The 21,364-nt window shown below is 37.4% G+C and overlaps 1 protein-coding gene and 1 pseudogene across 1 annotated transcript in view; one reads left to right on the top strand and one right to left on the bottom strand.

The window, feature by feature from the left end:
- Positions 1 to 21,364, bottom strand: part of VWA8 (von Willebrand factor A domain containing 8) — a 411,100-nt gene that overhangs the window by 235,336 nt on the left and 154,400 nt on the right. The window contains exons 18-20 of the mRNA XM_059684720.1: positions 21,134 to 21,240; positions 16,589 to 16,695; positions 10,459 to 10,530 (exon numbers count right to left, since the gene is read on the bottom strand). Coding sequence (XP_059540703.1) covers positions 10,459 to 10,530; positions 16,589 to 16,695; positions 21,134 to 21,240 — 286 coding nt within the window. The remainder of the gene's footprint in view (positions 1 to 10,458; positions 10,531 to 16,588; positions 16,696 to 21,133; positions 21,241 to 21,364) is intronic.
- LOC132226346 (large ribosomal subunit protein eL31-like) lies at positions 6,366 to 6,756 on the top strand (annotated as a pseudogene).

The raw sequence follows: 21,364 nt of genomic DNA, 5'->3' as shown, positions 1-21,364 counted from the left end.
AATAAAATATTCACAGTATCTCAGTATTAAATAATTCAACAAGCATTTACTGAGCCTGTACCGGAAGAAAAACTAAGTTCCTGGTCATAATAAACCTATATTAATAGATGAAATGAGATATAAAGAATTATATAGAATTATATAGTTACATAATATAGAATTATAGTAATAATGTGCATGGAGTCCTACTTCATTGGCACTAAATATAAGCTTACTGATTTTCATAGTGTATAAAAGAGTTCTAAATCAAAAGCTATAAAAATTAGAAAATAAAGCAATTATTTCTAGTTTGGAAAAAAATAATACATTTTAATTTCATTGTGTAAATTAATCAAGAACTTAAATTGGTTTAATGAAATTCATTCTAGAATATATTTCTTCATTTGAAGTTTATCAATATTGGTATAATTCTGAATAAAATATTTGTATTCATGAAAATTGGCCAATGTGTCTCTAGATAATGAGAACAGGATTGTATATCTTTTCTCTTTCAAAGGGTCTTGGGAGGCACATTAATTAAATGCAATGACCAAGTTTCATTTGGGTATTGATTATTAGGTATAATAATAGACCTGTGATTATACTAGAGAGAAATTCTGAGACATTTACTATTATAACAAAAATGCAATATGTAAAAGATGTATTAAAAGGTGATATATTTAGCCCTGACTGGTTTGGCTCAGTGATTCAAGCATTGGCTGGCAGACTAAAGGGTCATGGGTTTGATTCCTGGTCAAGGGCATGTACCTTAGGTGCAGGTTTCATCCCGGCCCCAGTTAGGCGCCTGCAGGAGGCAATCAATCGATGTGTCTTTCTCACATAGATGTCTCTCTCTCTCTCTCTCTCTCTCTCTCTCTCTCTCTCTCTCTTTCTCTTCCCTCCCTCCCCTTCACTCTCTCTAAAAGTCAATGGAAAAAATGTCCTCAGGTGAGGATTAAAAACAAAAAAATATGACATTTTGAAAAAGTGTTGGGGGAACAGATAAAACAAGATGGACAAAATGTTGATAATTGTTGTGACGGGTACAACGGAGTTCATTACTAAACTTTTTGTAGAACATATTTTAAATTTTCCATATTAGAATTTTTTTAAATGCCCTGTACTCTATATGTAAAGTACTGAACATAAGTTTGCTACTAAATATTATTACTGTTATTGTTATAACTGTTGTTACAACTAGAATAAGAATTAGCATGATCCGATAAAAAACAAAAGCATGAGCTTTGAAGGTCTAAGTCCTAATTGTCATTAACTACCTATGTGATCTTGAGCAAATATTTATACCTATTTGAACTTCGGACTGCTTATTTGTAAAATGTGGAAAATAAAAATATATATCTCAAAGGGTTGTAGAACTAAATGAGATGATCAAAAAAGTACATTGGAAATTGTAAAACATACAAATATTAGCATTTTTAATACTTGTTCATAAGAAACTTAAAATTCAATTATAGAAGAAATAAAAAAAAACTTATCACGCTTTAAAAAAAATTAAATCAAAATAATGATGAAATACTGTAAAAGTCCAGAGGAAGACAAGATTATTTCTATTTGGAAGAGACTAAAAAAAGCCTTCATAGAGAAAAAAATCATCTGAGTTCTTGAAAAATGGTAGGATTTTCATAGGCAAAGACGAGTGGAAGGAGCACTGTAAGAAGGAAACAGTACGAAAAATGGCTGGGGGAGCAAAAGGTCATGGTATACCCAGGGAGGGAAAGAAACTACTTTGGAAGAACTAGAATTACAAAAGTAGTTTGGAGCCAGGTCATAGGACATTCTGAGTATCTCCCTAAGAAAGAGATTTTATCTGATAGGAAAGGCAGGACCACTTTCAACTTTTAGCAGGAAAATAAAATTAAGAGATGCTTTCTAAGATTTATCTCACTGCTGATCAGAAATTACCATGAATTGAAAAAATTTCCTAAAGTATCAGTACTGTGAAACCATGAAGCACATGATAGTCAAAGAGAGAGAGGGCATCCTGTATAAGAATCAGCCAGAGCTAACTTTTTACCTGATAAGGAAGCCGTAATATATTAGAATTCCGGTAAGGGCAAAACCTATGCTCTGTGGATTACAAGAGCTTACATATAAAAATTTCACCGATTGCTATTATTTGGTAAAATGATAAAAAGGCTGGCTTAAAAATGTTTAAGAAGTTGATAAACCTGACACATAATTGGACTATATTCAAGTAGAAGTGACTGCAAATTGTTAACTGTAGCTCATTAAATATAAATTACATTTTGATGACTTGTTTTGCAATTTTGCCTAACATCAGAAACAAGAAAAACTGTAGAGAACAGTATGGAGCTTCCTCAAAAAACTAATAATGGAACTCCCATTTGACCCAGTGATCCCACTCCTAGGAATATATCCCAAGAAACTAGAAACACCAATCAGAAAGGATAAATGCACCCCTATGTTCATAGCAGCACAATTCACCATACCTAAGATTTGGAAACAGCCTAAGTGCCCATCAGCAGATGAGTGGATTAAAAACAGTGATACATTTACACAACGAAATACTACGCTATGGTAAAAAAAAAAAAAAAAGGAATTGTTACCATTTGCAACAGCATGGATGGAACTGGAGAGCATTATGCTAAGTGAAATAAGCCAGTCAGAGTAAGATAAATATCACATGATCTCACTCCTTTGTGGAATATAATGAACAACATAAACTGATTAACAAAAACAGATCCAGAGATAAAGAATCATAGATCAGACCATCAAACCTCAGAGGGAAGGTAGGGGAAGGTGGGGGTAAGGGGGAGAGATCAACAAAAGGAATTACATGCATGTATATAAGCTTAACCAATGCACACAGACATCAGGGGGGTGAGGGCATGAATGGGGGTGTTGGGGAGCAATGGGGAGATAAGGACACATATGTAATACCTTAACCAATAAAGAAAAAAAAGAAACAAGAAAAAATCACTATCTGTAGATGATTAAATTTTCATTTCTGAAATCAAAATACTGCATATTTTTAAAATAATTCTTATGTAAGGGGTACCTGAATGTTTTAGAACACTATATTGATAAAATATTTTTCCTTCAAATATTTGATAAAATGCAACTGCCTCTCAAAACTCAAGTTTCTTCACAAAAACAAAAGTTATTCTTGGAGAAGCCAAGATGGCGGCATAGGTAAACACTGGAGATTGCTGCCTTGCACAACCACTTCAAAAATACAACGAAAAGACGGAACAGACATCATCCAGAACCACAGGAAGGCTGGCTGAGTGGAAATTCTACAAATAGAAGGAAAGAGAAAAGCATACCGAGACTCAGAGGAGGTGCTGTGCGGAAGTGAAATACAGAGGTACAGAGGCGCATGCAGAGAGGGCTGGAGGCTGAGGACACGGTTGTCTTTTTCAATCGGGAGGGAGTCTCAAGCTCTGAGCTCCAGTTCCAGGCGAGTCTCTGGGGACCCAGACTCATACAGCAGAAACTGGACTGTTTGGCATCAGTCGGAACTCGAGGGCAGCTTTCTCTCGGAGGTGCTTGCAGCGATTGCCTGGACACTGAGAAGCAGGGTCTCTGAGGGCAGGACTGAGGGCAGCCATAACTGCTCACTCCGCCCTGTTGATCCCCTGGAACCCCGCCCCGCCCAAGCCCATGGAAGCTTTTGCATATGAAAGCCCTGGCCCTTTGCAATCTGATAATTACCTAACAAACTGCAAGCTGGCCCAAGGCCCCAGGGCAACTTGCATTGCGTCACAGCTGGCTCCTGCAGGATAGCCTCAGGCAGAGGCTAGATTAGCACCTCCTTAGAGATCCAGGAGCCAGTGTACCCGGTGGTCAGAGTGGGACCATCCAGATTGCAGCTCCTAGGATCCATAAAGGACACACTCAGGGGCAGACTCAGTGAGCACCAAAGCCCCATTGAAGCAAGTCCTGCCCTGGAGGGGTGTCTCCAGCACAGAAGTTCTCCCACTGCAGACACACCTGATTCTCACAGCCAATTGGCCTGGAGGTCAATCCCTCCCAGTGTTACCTACAACAAGACTGTGCACAAAACCCACAAGGGGGTGCACCAAGAGTGTCTACCTCAGGTAATTGGGGTGGCTGAGCCACCTGGCCCTGTAGGACACCTAGCACAGAAAGCCACTCTACCAACACAGCGAAGCATAAAAAAATGCGGAGACAAAGAAACATGACACAAATGACAGAAATGGAGGAAAGCAAACTACTGGACATAGAGTTCAAAACCACACTTTTAAGGTTTTTCAAGAATTTTCTAGAAACCGCCAATAAACTCAATGAGACCCTCAAGAAATCTAATGAGACCCTCGAGGTTGTGATAAAGGATCAACTAGAAATTAAGCATACACTGACTGAAATAAAGAATATTATACAGACTCCCAACAGCAGACTAGAGGATCGCAAGAATCAAGTCAAAGATTTGAAATACGAAGAAGCAAAAAACACCCAACCAGAGAAGCAAAATGAAAAAAGAATCCAAAAATACAAAGATAGTGTAAGGAACCTCTGGGACAGCTTCAAGCATACCAACATCTGAATTATAGGAGTGCCAGAAGAAGAGAGAGAGCAAGATATTGAAAACCTATTTGAAGAAATAATGACAGAAAACTTCCCCTACCTGGTAAAAGAAATAGACTTACAAGTCCAGGAAGCACAGAGAACCCCAAACAAAAGGAATCCAAAGATGAGCACACCAAGACACATCATAATTAAAATGCCAAGAGCAAAAGACAAAGAGAGAATCTTAAAAGCAGCAAGAGAAAGACAGTTAGTTACCTACAAGGGAGTACCCATATGACTGTCAGCTGATTTCTCAACAGAAACTTTGCAGGCCAGAAGGGAGTGGCAAGAAATATTCAAAGTGATAAATACCAAGAACCTACAACCAAGACTACTTTAGCCAGCAAAGCTAACATTCAGAATTGAAGGTCAGATAAAGAGCTTCACAGATAAGGAAAAGCTAAAGGAGTTCATCACCACCAAACCAGTATTATATGAAATGCTGAAAGGTATCCTTTAAGAAGAGGAAGAAGAAAAAAGTAAAGATACAAATTATGAACAACAAACACACATCTATCAACAAGTGAATCTAAAAATCAAGTGAATAAATAATCTGATGAATAGAATAAACTGGTGATTATAATAGAATCAGGGTCATAGAAAGGGAGTGGACTGACTATTCTTGGGGGGAAAGGGGTTTGGGGGATGCGGGAAGAGACTGAACAAAAATCCTGAACCTATGGATGAGGACAGTGGTGGGGAGGGGGTGGGTGGTGAGAGCGGAGGGTGTGGTGGGAACTGGGTGGAGGGGAGCTATGGGGGGGAAAAAAGAGGAACAACTGTAATAATCTGAACAATAAAGTTTTAATTTATAAAAAAAAGTTATTCTTACGAAGTTTTTAAACAACAGCAAAAAAATGCTGCTATAGGCTGATTGTATAGCCCAAAATATTCACACTAAGTATCAATATATATAAAAGGCTAAGTGACTCACCAACTATAGGCTGATTGTATAACCCAAAATATTCACAATAAGTATCTATATATAAAAGGCTACGTGACTGGCCAACTAGCCAACTGGCTGGTAGGTATGATGTGCACTGACCACCAGAGGCCAGATGCTCAATGTAGGAGCTGCTGAGTTACAACTTTGCAGAGTGCCCTCTCGCACTCCAGGGGGGGCCCCTCTGGGAATGTCAGACTGCTGGTTTTGGCAGATCCCCAAAGGCCAGGCTAAGGGACCCCACCTGCCAGAAGGACCCTGCTCACTCCCCAGGTGCAGCTGTCTGGGGAGGGACCGAGGGAGGTTGTCTCCAGGGTGTGTCTGGTCCATCTCTCCCAGTCCCGCTCCACCAGCCACCTTCTAATTAATTTCCTTTCAATGTACATGAATCCGTGCACCAAGCCTCTAGTTTTGTATATAAAATAGAATATAGCTCTACAAATCAAAAGAAAAGATGTGGAAGGAGGGAAGGAAGATTAATCTTGAATAGAGTTGGGACAGAAGTACCACTGACAGAAAATACACAGGCATTTCTCCTTTTACCCTCTCAGTAAAGCTGAAATAAATAGTCATGCTATGATTTTTTTAAAAAGCCAGTATGAAACTTGTAAATGCATGAAAGGTACAAGCCATGTTATAATCATAGAAAGTAGAAGATACTGCATATAACAGCATACAAAAGTGGTTCTACAATATGCGGCATTATATGCTAAGGGACCATCAAACGTGCAATTTCCAGGCACCATATCGCTTTGGCTAACCGGCAGCAATTCTACCTCACTTACTGAGAAGTACATGTACTGTGCCCTAAAATCCCACAAAGAAAATTAGAAGGAGAAAATAATCAATTTTGCTTTTATTCCAACTTGGGTCCAGACTAATTGCTCCCACAAAGAAGGGTGGCAAGAAGAAGGGGCTGTTCTGCCATCAAGGAGGTAGTGACCACAGAATACACAATCAACATTCACAAGCCCATCATGGAGTGGGCTTCAAGAAGCATGCCTGTAGGGCACTCACAGAGACCTGGAGATTTGCCATGAAGGATAGGGGAACTCCATATGTATACATTGACACCAGGCATTGACACCAGGCTCAACAGGGCTGTCTGGGCCAAAGGAATAGGCATGTCCCATATCATATTTGGATAGTTGGTCCAGAAATTATATGAGGATGAAGATTCATCAAACAAACTTTATAAATTGGTCACCTACATACCTGTCACCACTTTAAAAAAATCTACAAACAATGTGGATGAGAACTAATTGCTGATTGTCCAATAAAGTCAAAATCAATTTTATTTCACCAAAAGATGAGGGTCACTTTGTTTTGCCATAAGGGATGTTTATGGAATTGTTAGCTTCCCAATAGAATAGTTATAAAATCTTGTCTAATCTTGAGAGAATTATAAGGGAAGAAAAGGTGGGATTAGGCTTAATAAAGATGATAAACCTTGAGATTTCTCAAAATTAACACACTTTCTTACGTCTATTCAATCTCCTCATTGTAATTTTCTCTGGTAAAGAGCAATCTTTCAAAACATCTCTAAATTTACAGCTTCAACTGTTGAAAAGTTTCGTTCATGGACTTTAGCCAGTTTCTACTTTGCAGACAGAAGGCTGAGTAGACTGTATCTATCTATAGACAGTTTGTATTAAGAGAACACTCATTAACACTTCATTGTATAATTATACTAACCCACTGCTGGCTTCTCTGTTAATATTTAATTTCAAAGCTTCACTTCTAATTGAGTTGGGGTTTTTTTTGAGTAATTATCATATAATGTTTTAGAAAGACGAAGAGAAAGAAAGGAACCAGATCAACTGCTACAAATGGGTTACTTATATTCAAAATAAATCATGTGATTAAAATAGGCATTTTCCCAGATGGCTGTCACTTTGCATTTCAGTGAAAACACCAGTGACACTACCCCATGAGAGCTGAGAGGCAGCAGCCCTCAACTTACCTATCAACTGCACCTTCACTTGCCTTTTTCTTTTTGTTTTGTTTCACAAGATGGAAATAAGAGTGAAGGTGAGAAGGTGCATAAAATAGAGAGATACTGAAATACCACTGATAAAGAAAGAAAATTTTTTTCAAAGCTGCTGATGAAGGACCTGAGTTACTGTGACTGCAAAAGTACATGTTCCCGAAAAAGAAATCTGGAAGGAGAAAAGCAGGAAAAGAGAACACATACTGGTAACTCCATACCAGTCCTTAGCAAAGTACATCTCTGTGTGGGGTACTTGCTATGAATTTGCCAACGAATATTACAGGTAACTTCATCCTCCCACATACATACCAAATGGAAGTAGTAATTATTAATAATGTATACATATACCAAATCACCACATTGCACACTTTAAAAATATTGTAATTTTGTCAATTATACTTTAATAAAGCTGGGGGGAAAGAGTCTATAATCTTTCTGAGATCTTAACACTAACATTAGCTTTTGAAAACAAGTTTGAGAGGAACTGAAATTGGCAAAAGTACTCAAAAAGTTCTATTAAGTAGTTTTAACCCACCACTTTGGTCCAATTTTCACTCCTTGACCTGGTATATGTAAGCATGCACAAAGTTAGACCTCATTTAAGTAGCTAAATACTAATTAGCACTTAATTATTACTAGAAATTTAAACATAATTAGAATTGCATTATTCTTTCCTAGTGATAATGCTGCCAGTCTCTGATCCTCTCAGTATGTTACCATGTCCAGTTGAATGGGCCACTTAACTATTAAGTGGACACCTCCTAGATTCTATCAAATTTGTTTTTCTTCATTAAAATGTTGCAAATTTACAAAATAAAACATATAGTCAATTTCTCTTAGAATCTCCTGACTCCTTGGGCTTCAGAAATATCAAGGACTAAATACTGGACTATTAACTGATCATCTTCCTCCTATTGTGATTATATAAACTCATCAGGAAAAATGATTTTTCAGTATATAATGAAAGGACAGAGCAGGACTGATGGAAGCCGCAGGGTGTATAAGTTACTCAGCCTGCCCTTATCTCGGCCAATGGGAAAGCGGGGGAAACTAGCCCAAGGCCAAAAGTATGCTGGCCACCCCCCCCCCCCCCGTCTTTGTGTAACCAGACCCTAGCTGCACCCTGCCCCAACCCCCGACCCCAAGCCCTATAAATTCTTTGTTCTCTTGGGATTCGGGGCTCTCTCTTGCACCCAGTAATGGAGGCAAGGGGGGGACCAAGCGAGCTTGTATAAGAGATCCTCTGCTTTTGCATCGGACTGGCTCCCTGGCGTGGTTTCTTGGGGATCTTGAATTCTGGGCATAACATATAAGTGTAGGTAGAACTTTTCAAATAGTAAAAAAATACCATGAATATTTATCACTTTCCTTTTAATCATTTAGAAAAAAATGAAACAAGAGAATATTAAAGTCCTTTTTAATAGTACAGTGATACACAGATTTACCTCATGTGATGTCTACATTAACCCAATAAAGTGCTACAGGCTAGATTTAAGGAAACTGAGCCTCAGTAAAATGAGCAATGTGCCCAGAGTTACAGCTCTCTGTGAAAGTATTGCTATTGGACCTCTAACCAGTTAACTGCCAAGCCTGTGCACTCAACCAGTAAACCACTCAATTGGCCCACTTCTTGTAAAAAGAAAAGTCAGCACTTTAAAATGGTATGTCTGAGGAACTACATAAGGACAATGTTTTGTTTTTATAGGTTAAAAAAAGGAAAAATAAACACCAAACTCCTGAAAACTTGTTATCCTTAAGTTAAAATCAATTTAAAAAAACCAAAGGTGCTGTTTACTGTGAGTCTGACAATTCAATTAAGGAAAATTATCAGAACCCTCCTAAATATAAAATATTCATCCATTCCCTCCAGAAACACATATTGAATATCTACTATATAGCAGGTACTTTGCTAGAAACTGAGAATATAGAGATGAGCAAGGGAAGTGTGGTCGCTGCCCTTGAGGAGCATATAGACAAGTTGGAAAGACATCATTGTACACACAAATACAGTACATATGACTAGTGTGATGACAGGGAGATAGAAAGACACAGAGAAGCAGGGGAAACCTAACTCAGTCAGGGACTAGCTAAAACCTCCTTGGAGTTAGGGGGAGGCGGTCTGGGAAGAGGGTTGGGAGTGCTCCATGCAGAGAAGAGCATGCATCAAAGACTAGAGCCCAGATAAGAAACTGCAGGCTCTGGCTAATAGAGTGCCTGAAAGGAGGGAGTCAAGCCTTATGAGTAGAAAGGTGGCAGAGCCTAGTCAGTGATGGCGAACCTATGACACGCGTGTTAGAGGTGACACGCAAACTCATTTTTTGGGTTGATTTTTCTTTGTTAAATGGCATTTAAATATATAAAATAAATACCAAAAATATAAATCTTTGTTTTACTATGGTTGCAAATATCAAAAAATTTCTATATGTGACACGGCACCAGAGTTAAGTTAGGATTTTTCAAAATGCTGACATGCCGAGCTCAAAAGGTTCGCCATCACTGGCCTAGATCCTGCAGGACACTGAAAGCCATACTGAAGACTATTCCTAAGGGCAGTGCAGAGCCAATTTAAACAAAAAAGAGAGACTGAATCAGATTTTAGTTTTACAAGTATCAATCTGGCTGCAGAGGAGAGAGTAGATCAAAGTAGGGCTAAGTTCTGGGTGGAACTATATTAGAAAACTATAGCTATAATCCAGGTGCTAGGTGATGGTGAGATGGGCTAGTAGATATTTATGAGGTACAATAGACAGGACTTGGTGGGTGATTAAATGGGGGGTGATTTAAACCCTGAGGTGACTCTAAAATTTAGAAGGTAGAAGACCATCATCATTTAATTAAACTAGTCATTTAGGTAAGAAAAAAAAGAATCATTTCTAAAAACTTATTCCAACAAAAACAAAAAGCTTACTGCTTTTATACTGTTACTGTCACTTATTCATTAGTACCTTGAGTTCCAGCCATAACCATAACTTACCTGGTTACCAACCAATAACAGATGTTCTCCAAGAAGAAAGTCTTTGAGCATATCTTCCATCACTATCATATGCTAGAGAAAAAGAAAACACAAGGTTAATTGTGTTTTGCACAATCAAGGTAAAATAAGAGTTAATTATAGTGATGTCTTCAATGGAAAGGAAAACATCTATCATAATAGATAATACCTAAACAATTTGATTAAAAAAAAACCACAAAAATTAATGCTGTGGTTATAAGTCAGTTATATAACCAATTAGGTCACTGATACTAAAAACCTGAAATAGTACACCTGAGCAAAACTAAGCCACTCACCAATATTTCAAATATATTTTTCAGCTATCAAACAATGTAGACTTGGTTTATAATATAGTATTTAAATTAACACTTGCTTATATAAATATACAAAAGCTTTCTAAAATAATTGGGGGAACATCGATCAGACCGTCAAACTTTAGAGGAAGGTAGGGGAGGGTGGGGGTAAGGGAGAGAGATCAACCAAAGGACTTGTATGCATGCATATAAGCCTAACCAATGGACACAGACAACAGGGGGGTGAGGGCTTGAGTGGGGGGGATGGAGGGGATAATGGGAGGATAAGGACACATATGTAATACCTTAATCCAGTGGTTCTCAACCTTCTGGCCCTTTAAATACAGTTCCTCATGTTGTGACCCAACCATAAAATTATTTTCATTGCTACTTCATAACTGTAATGTTGCTACTGTTATGAATCATAAATATCTGATATGCAGGATGGTCTTAGGCGACCCCTGTTAAAGGGTCGTTCGACCGCCAAAGGGGTCGCGACCCACAGGTTGAGAACCGTTGCCTTAATCAATAAACAAATTTAAAAAATAAAATAAAATAATTGGCGATTTCCATGGAAGATTTTACACTTATTTATCCTTAACAATTACCTTCAAAGGATGTAATAGCGTTAGAATTAAAAATATATAATTTACCTTCCACATTTTTAATGTAAATTAAGACACAAAATAATAAAAGAACAAAATTAAAGTGGTTCACAATAGCCACAAAGGAAATCCCATTGCTCTTTTGTATCTCAAAAAATAGGACAACTATTAGTAGGTTACAAAGGCTCAGAAGGTGGGGGTGGAGGGGAGAACTATCCCAGAACAATTAATATCCATACTTTCTCCTGGTTTTCTGTATTAAAACAATACAGGTCTGATAAGTACTGAAATTACTGAATTCCCTAGTTGTAAGAAAAGCAGAGTAGAGTTGGTAACTGAAGCCATGAAATTGATAAGAAAGGAATCTGATTGTTTCAGTATTAAAATCTGATTAAGAATCTCTCTTTTGCTTAAATTGGCTCCTCATTTTGTATCTAATATATCCTGCAGATATTTTTCTAGATTGTCACTTGCTTTTTTTTTTCCCCAATGTGGTTTATGTATTTTTTGATATTTAGAACATTTTCCTTTTACTTATCAAATTAAGCAACATTTTCTTTCAGAGTTTCTTTCTTCAAGAGAAAATTGAGAAAATTTTTTCCCTTCTTCAAGAACAGATGAGTATTCCTTAATGTTTACCTTGGAGGTTTTTATTTTTTAAAATGCTTTCAGATACACCATGGAGCTAGAATTTTAAGAAGGCTTGGAGTAGGGTTATGTCAATGTATTGTCCCTCCTGGATCACTTTTAAGAATAAAAAGAGACATTATCAATATTTATGCTGGGACAACATGCAAACCAAGGTATATGGTTACCTTAGTTCCAAAGGAGTCCTAGAACACTCTTAATCTGGTTCTAGTTATAATGTGGTCTGGAGACCTCTTCCTTCTGACTAAGATGAAAATTCAATATCAACTTCCAGATAACATTAAATTCTCCCAGAAATAAATGGGCTAATCTGCATAAATAGATAGAAAAATTGGAATGAGCACCTGTATAGCCAGGTAAAAAGGCAATGTAAGTAAATGAAAAATAACCCAAGCTATATCTATAGTCTATTTTTTCTTATGTCCTTCTACTTCACGCTTCATTACATCTAACTAGATTATTCAAATCAAATATTAGCTAAGGCTCAGGTCACTGCCTACATCATTCTTCTCGTAACCTCTTGGCCCCCTTACTACCACAGACAATTCCTTAGAAGTCTCCTCTCCAAGTTCTGTCTCTACAGATTACTTCCTATCTCTCTAAAATTCCTATCCATAGTCTTCTGAATTGGCTCTTCTTGTAGTAATTCCTTAAATTTTCCCTATGTTCCTTCATCTGTTCTCTCTCCATCTTTTTACATGCTTTCTTGGGATGAGGGGGGGGGGGGGTGACAGGATAGGGCACAGGAGATTGTGTCTATTCTAACATGGCATCCACTTGAGGACCAAGAAAGGGCCATGTGCAGAGTTAGGGAGCCCCACTCCAGTAACTGAAGAGCTACTTCAGACCCTACTCTCCTAACTCCTTTCTCATCTATCCCATGGCTTCAACTACCAACTCTACACTGATCTTCAACAGCAAGACTTTTTTCCTCAACTCTAGCCCTGTACTTCTGAGTAACTACTGAACTACTAAGTTATTTCCCAGTCTCCTCAAACTCAATATATCCAAAAGTTGGCTCATTACTTTCTTCTCAAAGTCATTCTTTATCCTGTATCTTTTATCCTGATTAATAGTATCATTTTCCACCACCTGGCTCCTCCCTTATCAAGAGTCAATTAAACACCAAGTCTAAGCTATTGGGCCACCAAAACGTCAAGTATATCTATCCTTTCCTTTTTATTCCCACAGTTTTCCTTCAGGTTTTTATGATCTCTGGCCTAGATTTTTATAAGCCATTTTGGCTTCTCTAACTAAGTCTCTCCTTGAGCCAACACGCTCTCTACAGTACAAACATAGCTCTCTCTTTTTTTTTTTTTTTTTTTTTTTTTGCATTTCACTTAATCACACTTCACAGATTTTGCACTTTTAACAAATTGAAGGTAAAACTCTCCATCAGCAAAAGGACTATGACTTGCTTTATTGGTATATACTTATCTCCGAAGTATGCCTGTACTGAATGTCACTTTGTTGTTCAAAATCATGTCACTTCTTTCTTCAAAATTCCTTAAAAGACTCCTAATACTTTAGAATCAAAGGTCACTCCTTAACTGATTGATTTAGTCTCAGTCTCATCTGCTATCACTCTCCTTCTCCTACACTGTGTTCTTCTAGTCATGGGAACAATTTAAAATAGCTTTCTCTTTATTTATTTTTTAACTTTTCCACCAGACCATGTGCTTCTGGGGGGAGAATCTTTGTCTTTCATCTCACACAAAGTTCCACTGACTCTACCTCCTAAACAGCCCTGCCATGTATCCTTTCTACTCTGTCCCCACTGGCACTGCCTTGTTTAGATCCTTCATGACTTTCACCTGAACTATTACAACAGCTTCCTGGTCTCTCTCTGCCCTGGTCCCAACTTACAGACAACTTTAAAGAGTGAATGCAAAGCTAGCAAAAGAGGAAATGTGCTTAAAAACTTTCAGTGGCTTCCTCACTTCTTCTGAATAGCATCCAAATTCCTTAATTAGCAAGGTCCAGAAGATGTGACTCTTTCCTAACTCATCAGCCTCATCTCGTATCACTCTTCCATTTGCAACCTCAGCTCTATGCCAATGACAATTAATTATATGTAGCTCCCTAAATTGGTTACTCTCTCACATAGTCATGTTTCTACAAATGCTAGTCTCTCTGCCTGAGAGACTCTCTCAACTTTGCCTGGTTAACTCATTTTCCATGATCATTCCAATCTAGGACCAGCCTCTCCTCAATGCTACCATGGTAACCTGCGTGCACCTCCATCTTACTGTGGAGTAACTATGTGTACTTATATGTCTTTCTCCCCCCTTGACAGACCCAGCTCTGGAACTGTGTACATGTGTGTGCACACAACTATGTGTATGTGTGTGCGCATGCGTACATGTGTGTATTTTCATCCTAGTATTCTAATACCTTATGGCAAGGCTTGACATATGGGAGATATTGTTTAACTTTTTCAGATCTAAAGTTCATTACGCTTATTAAAAGGCTATTAAACACTCCTGTAATTTCTCTTCCTTAATGCTGCAAGTGTAATATTCCTTAGTCACAGATTTAATGAAATAATATTCCTGATTATGAATACTTAAAATCTTATTCATCCTTTCATTAATTAGCTCAACAGATATTTATTCAGCAGTCACTCCATGCCAGGCACTATAATGTTTCCTGGAAATGTTGAAAAAAACATTTAAAAAATAAGTTTCAACATAGCGTGGTAAGAGGACCACAGGGCATAGAACAAGAGGAGAAAGAAGCACCTAAATACTCAAGAAATGAAAACTACTGCTTCAAAGATGGAGTGTGGCATAAAAGGAAACAGTAATGAATGCAACAAAAGCAAATTTAATCAAGACACTGTCCCTAGAATTGGTACAGCTAAACATTTTCATTAAGAGCTAATTCGTAATGCTTTATGAAAAGAAGGTATGTTTGGAGCCAGGCTACAGAAAGTCCCTCAGGGCCACTGTGTAAAGTTCACAGCAGCCCTGTGGACCGCAATGTCTATGTCATAAGCACCATGGCAACAGACACTATGTTCAAAGACACATGGCCTTCCCTGCTACTGAATCCTACATTCTTGTATGCTGGCAAGTCTTTTAAATGTTTGCTACCGTGGAGTTTTTAAAATTTTCACTTATATCAAAGTTTCCTAATTCTTTTTTCTTTATTCTTTTCTACTACAAGGACAGAGTGTGATATCAATACTTCAAAATAGTATATTTTTCTTACAATTATGTTTTTGTCTTTATTGACAGGAAAATTTTTTTTTTCCTTTGTGTCTTATAAGTAACTATTTTCTGTTCATTTGTCTACTGCTTATATAAGAACATTAATGCTCTGGAAGAAAGTAAAATCTATATTAGTTAACTGGCTACATAATGAATAAAAAGCAAATTGGGTTATGCCTTCTGCTATGCTATAAATGATAACTAAAATTTTAACAGATTTCAGAATATTTCATTAGTATTCTTATTGAGACAGATGTATTTGCCTAGATAACTTCAATGTTGTTAATATAACATAGGGATATAAATTAGAACACTAATTGAACAACAAATAGAGTTGGAAAGTGGCAGATAAAAGGAATTTTACTTCAATATCTCTAAGTCCTTAATATAGTGAAAACAGTAGGTAGTTTTTCTAACGTACTTTGTAAATGTAAGGCTATTATTTACATGCAGATTAGTGACCAAATATTACAGAAAAAATTTTGGTATGTGTTTTATTATAAAATAAATAACCAATTGACAGAAAATCTGGAAAGGAAAAACTATTTATATTATGAGTGATTTTCTCTGGAAAAAATCTTATTAAAGTAAACATCTATAATAAAGCATTCTGTGTACAAACTTATTTCTGTCTTAACAGAAGGACCATAATTATAGGTTTTGCAAGTGGAAATTGTCTACTGTCATCCCTTAAAAAAAAAAAAAAAGAAGGAAAAGTAAAGGCTGGAAAAATACTAAAATTTTTCCAAAAAAGGAAAAGAATATGAAGGAAAGAATGCATTGGACAGCTCCAGCCAGGTGGCTCAGTTGGTTAGAGTGTTGTGTACACCAAAAAGTAGCAGGTTCTATTCTGGTCACGGCACATACCTAGGTTGTGGGTTTGAACCCTGATTGGGGACCATACAGAAGGCAAATGATCAATGTTTCACTCTCACATCGATGTTTTTCTCTCTCTCTCTCTCTCTCTAAAAATTAATAAGCACATCTTCAGCTGAGGATAAAAAAAAAAAAAGAATGCATAGGACCCATCCTTCTTTAAACTAAAATTATTTAACCAATAGGAAAGCAAAAGAGAGGATATTAGTTCTACTTTGTTTTTAATTTAATAATATATTCATTTTATTAACCTGAAGTATAGTATATGTGTGCATATAAAATTTATTATACTCTACTCATAGCAGCAGCTCTTCCAGCATCATAATGCATTAATGGAAGGTGTTTAAACACTTCACTTTGCATCATCTGAATTGAATTTACCAAATTATAAAAATAATTAAACAGTTTCATTTGAATCAGAATGAACTACTACAATGTAAGTGGTGATTTATCCATGAATGCAAAGCAGGGATTTTACCTGAATGTTGTCGTAGAACAGAACATCAGGCACTTTCATTTTCTCGTGGGCATTATAGATTGGTGTACTAATAGCGCCAATTCTCAGAGAGCCAGATGCTATTTCACCTAAAAATTTCACATAGGACAGAGAATTACCTGCAGAATTGTCTTCACAGAAGTCAAATTCAGCCCATACAAAATGCAATGCAGCGTCTTTAATATTCTGTGGATTCGTCAAGGAATTTTAATTTAACATATAAAAGAAATAAGCTTTAAGGTGGTAATAAAAACCTTGAAGGTGTTTTACTCGCTAGAGAGTTTTTAGCTTTACATAAAAAGCTTAAAGCTCTACAAAAGGCTTTCAATGATCCAAAATGTAATCCTATATAATAAAAGGGTAATAACGGGGGGCCAACCAGAAATGACCGGTCACTATGACGCACACTGACCACCAGAGTGCAGACACTCAACGCAGGAGCTTCCCCCTGGTGGTCAGTGTGCTCCCACAGGGGGAGCGCCACTCAGCCACAAGCACAGCTGAGGGCTGCGAGCACAGCAGTGGTAGCGGGAGCATCTCCCACCTCCTAGGCAGCACTAAGGATGGCGTAGGCCTGCCCATGGGGAGCGGGCCTGAGCCATCCGTTGGACACCCCCTGAGGGCTCCCGGGCTGCTAGAGGGATGTCTGACTGCCAGCTTAGGCTTGATCCCCTAGGGACATCCCCCGAGGGGTCCCGGCCTATGCCCTCTCAGGCTGAGGGCCCCCTGAGCCTCTAGTAAAATATAATTAAAACAATGTATGTAGCAAACAGCATATAGATAAAATTGAGAGAAAACAAAACTCAGACCTCAGTCAAGTAACCATAATAAGCTTGTTCAGTCCAAGACTATCACACATATATAAGCCAAATACACATTCAAAAGCTCTGAAGTACGTGAATATAATTTTTTCAGAACCCACTCATTCAAAACCCCATATGAGAATCCCCTAGGTAGCTAGTCAAAGATAAAAATGAACCAATCCATGCCAGGCCTCCCAAATTACTATATTCAGAGATGATCCAGGAGAAATGTATTTTCCAATAAGCACCCCAGGTGCTACACAATTATTTTGTGATAATTAATTATTATTGCAATGTCTCTTATAGTTGGTCTAGAATAGAATCCTAGCTCCTTGAAGCCAGGAAACTAAATATTAAGTTTCTTGAAGTCAAGGAACATCTTTCATGTATATTCTCTACAGTAACCAGGCATATATGTTCACTGTCTAATAGATGCCAAGGTCAATAATAATCAACTGCCCGGCTGGTGTTGCTCAGTGGTTGAACATTGACCTATGAACCAGGAGGTCACGGTTCAATTCTGATCAGGGCACATGCCTGGGTTGCAGGCTGGATCCCCAGTGTGGGGTGTGCAGAAGGCAGCCAATCAATAATTCTCTCTCATCATTGATGTTTCTATCTCTCTCTCCCCTCCTCTCTGAAATCAATAAAAGTACATTTTTAAAAAGGTTAAAACATAATAATAATACTAATAGTAATAGTTGCAGTAATTCTGATGATTACAATAATAGAAGCTATCATTCACTGAGAACCGTCTATGTGCCAGATCCCAAACTAGGAGCTTCAGCTTATTGTTTTCTCATATAATTTCATTTTATTTTCCTAATAATGAGACAAGAATTATGAAGAAGGTAAAAAAAAAAACATAAGTTAGAATGGATACAGCTAAAAATAGAACTAATGTTCTTTCTGCCATGTGGGGTAGTTCAATCTTTGACTCCAAATAATATTCCATCCTATGGAAATACCCTAGCAAGCAGGTAGACAATTATAATCCTAAAATAACTGACCCATCTTTTCCCTCCCTACTTTTAATAAGAAAGTTTCTATTTGTGTGCAAAGCATTTTAAAAGACAAGGTGAAAAAGCAACATTTGCATCTGTGGAGCACCGTGAACAATTTTAAGCTAAAAATAATTAAACTGTCACCCTGCTTAATCACTGCTGGGTGCTACACACTTGCCACACAGCACAGTAGACCTCATCTTTCAATAGATCCTCACCATTGCCTTTTGTCTACAAGTTCCATAGAGAAAAGAACTATAAGCTGTCGCTAAGGATTTATTTTATTTTACTACCATCAGGTCTCTGAAATAGACCAAATATAAAACTGTAAAAGGAAAGGCTAGCACTGTGGAAGTGAATTTACCATATACTTGTATGTTGAGATGACACACATAATTTCAGATTCAAACAATATCAGATATCATCTATGGTTTAGTTTATCGATATATTTACTTAGTACATTTAGGGAAGTGGTTGGCAAACTGCAGCTGGAGATCCACATGCGGCTCTTTGGCCCCTTGAGTGTGGCTCTTCCACAAAATACCACGTGCGGGCACACATGTACAGTACGATGGAAACTTCGTGGTCCATGCGCAGAAGTCGGTATTTTGTGGAAGAGCCACACTCAAGGGGCCAAAGAGCCACATGTGGCTCACAAGCCACAGTTTGCCGACCACTAATTCAGGGCATTAGTACAATTTAATTCAATGAACCCATATTTATTGTTAAAATTTCAAGATAAAAAAGAGAGCATGGTGATATTATAGTTCCCTGGGAGAAATCTGGCTAACGATCTAAGAAATCTCAGAGGATTATTATAAATCTGTTAAGTCCTCAGACTGGGAGGCTCAAAACCTGATTTTGTCCTCACAACAGAGGACAAATCTAACTTTCAGGAAATTATTAAAGACATAAATTCTGATCTATATGCAATTTTTATATATAAAACCAGAATTGCAAAGTATTACATTGCAATGAAAACTGCAACTTTCATATGGACTATATGACATACTGGTTATCCTATCAGCATATTATCTAGAGCAATGGTTCTCAAACTTCCTAATGCCGCGACCCTTTAATACAGTTCCTCATGTTGTGGTGACCCCCAACCATAAAATTATTTTCGTTGCTACTTCATAACTGTAATTTTGCTACTGTTATGAATCGTAATGTAAATATCTGATCTGCAGGATATATTTTCATTGTTACAAATTGAACATAATTAAAGCATAGTGATTAATCAGAAAAACAATATGTAATTATATATGTGTTTTCTGATGGTCTTAGGCAACCCCTGTGGAAGGGTCATTTGACCCCCAAAGGGGTCGCGACCCACAGGTTGAGAACCGCTGATCTAGAGGAAGACCTGCATTAAAAAAGCTAAATCCGTATCAGAATGTTGCTTGGTGAGCATGGTCCCTAAACAAAGAAAGTGAATTAGCCTAGCTGGTGTGGCTTAGTGTTTGACCATTGACCTATACACCAGGAGGTCAAGGTTTGATTCCCGGTCAGGGCACATGTGAGGGTTGCAGGCTGAATCCCCAGTAGGGAACGTGCAGGAGGCAGCCGATCAATGATTCTCTCTCATCATTGATGTTTTCTATCTCTTTCTCTCTCTTCCTTCCTTACTCAAATCACTAAAATTATGTTTTAAAAAAGGAAAGTGAATTAAATGAATTTTCCAAAAGAGGGAACATTAAAGATGAATGGAATCAGAGCAATCAAAAGCCTCTTGACTTAGGTCCCTTATTCTCTACACAAAGCTTAGATGGGACAGCTAACACTGCCCTGTTACCAAAACTAAACAATCTATAGTCTGAATGATGCAGTCTTTCTTTGTATATGTCAAAAAATTCAATCAAATAACATTACAGTCTAAAAAGTATGAAAATTATCCTGTCTCTGAACTGGCTCTGTGTATCTATACTCAGATCCACCAGTATGCAGAGCTTATCATTTTACTTTTGAAAAAGGCATCTTATTTTCTTAATATCAAATTCAGTGTATCCCCAACAATTAAAAAACACCTACTTCAAAGAAAACACCAATAGTTCCCTTTGGAGAATGGGCACACATTGCATGTTTTGATAAAACAGGTCATTAATACCTCAAAAATCATAGAACCTTTCATTGTGCTCTAATTGAAGAATGAGGATCTTTCATAGGAAGAGTTAAATCTCCCCCCAATTCAAAATTATACATATGGCTCTTCAGGAAAAAAGTACCAAAAAAGACAATATGTGGACATGGAATATTAGGAACATATGGAATAGTACTCTGAATATTATTTTAGTCTATCTCAACCTTGAATAGCTTCCCATTAGACACATCTGGTCCTCAAAATGTAAATGTTGTGCAAGGAAAACAGAATTTTAGATGCTAAGGTGGAATATAGTTGGATAAAAGGTTAAATAAAACCACATAAGTTTATTTACAGCAGAAATTCTGAGAGCCTTTAACATGTTCACTTCAACAGTAACTCTTGGAGGAGTGGGAGTGGGCATGGGGGGAGGACCTGTCTCTGGTATGGAAATAAAGGAAGTACTCTTTTAAGTGGGTTTCAAACTAAATTTTAAAAAAAATTTTTTTAAAGATTCATTTTTTTCAACCCTAAATAAAATAAAATAAATGAAAAACAAAGTCATTTTTTAATTTAAAGTTGATAACAGAAAACATTCGATAGTTATTTCACTTAAAAGGGAAAGAAACCAAATACTTACATTTGTAATCCTCCAGTTCTGGTTCTAGATTATCATCAGTACTTATTTCTATTGAAGCATCTGCCAGATTTTTTTCTAATGCTGACCTTGCAAGGCTTGGTAAAAACCTGTGGGGTGGGGTGGGAGGAGGGGGGCAATTAGTGACAAAGTCAAAGCTTTCTGTGATCCCTAAGTATCTTTTGACATGTGTGTACACACACACACACACACACACACACACGCTAATTACAA

Source organism: Myotis daubentonii, chromosome 2, assembly GCF_963259705.1.
Source record: "Myotis daubentonii chromosome 2, mMyoDau2.1, whole genome shotgun sequence".
Classification (NCBI taxonomy): domain Eukaryota; kingdom Metazoa; phylum Chordata; class Mammalia; order Chiroptera; family Vespertilionidae; genus Myotis; species Myotis daubentonii.
Note: the sequence above shows the minus strand (reverse complement) of the source record. Positions and strands in the feature narration are given on the sequence as shown.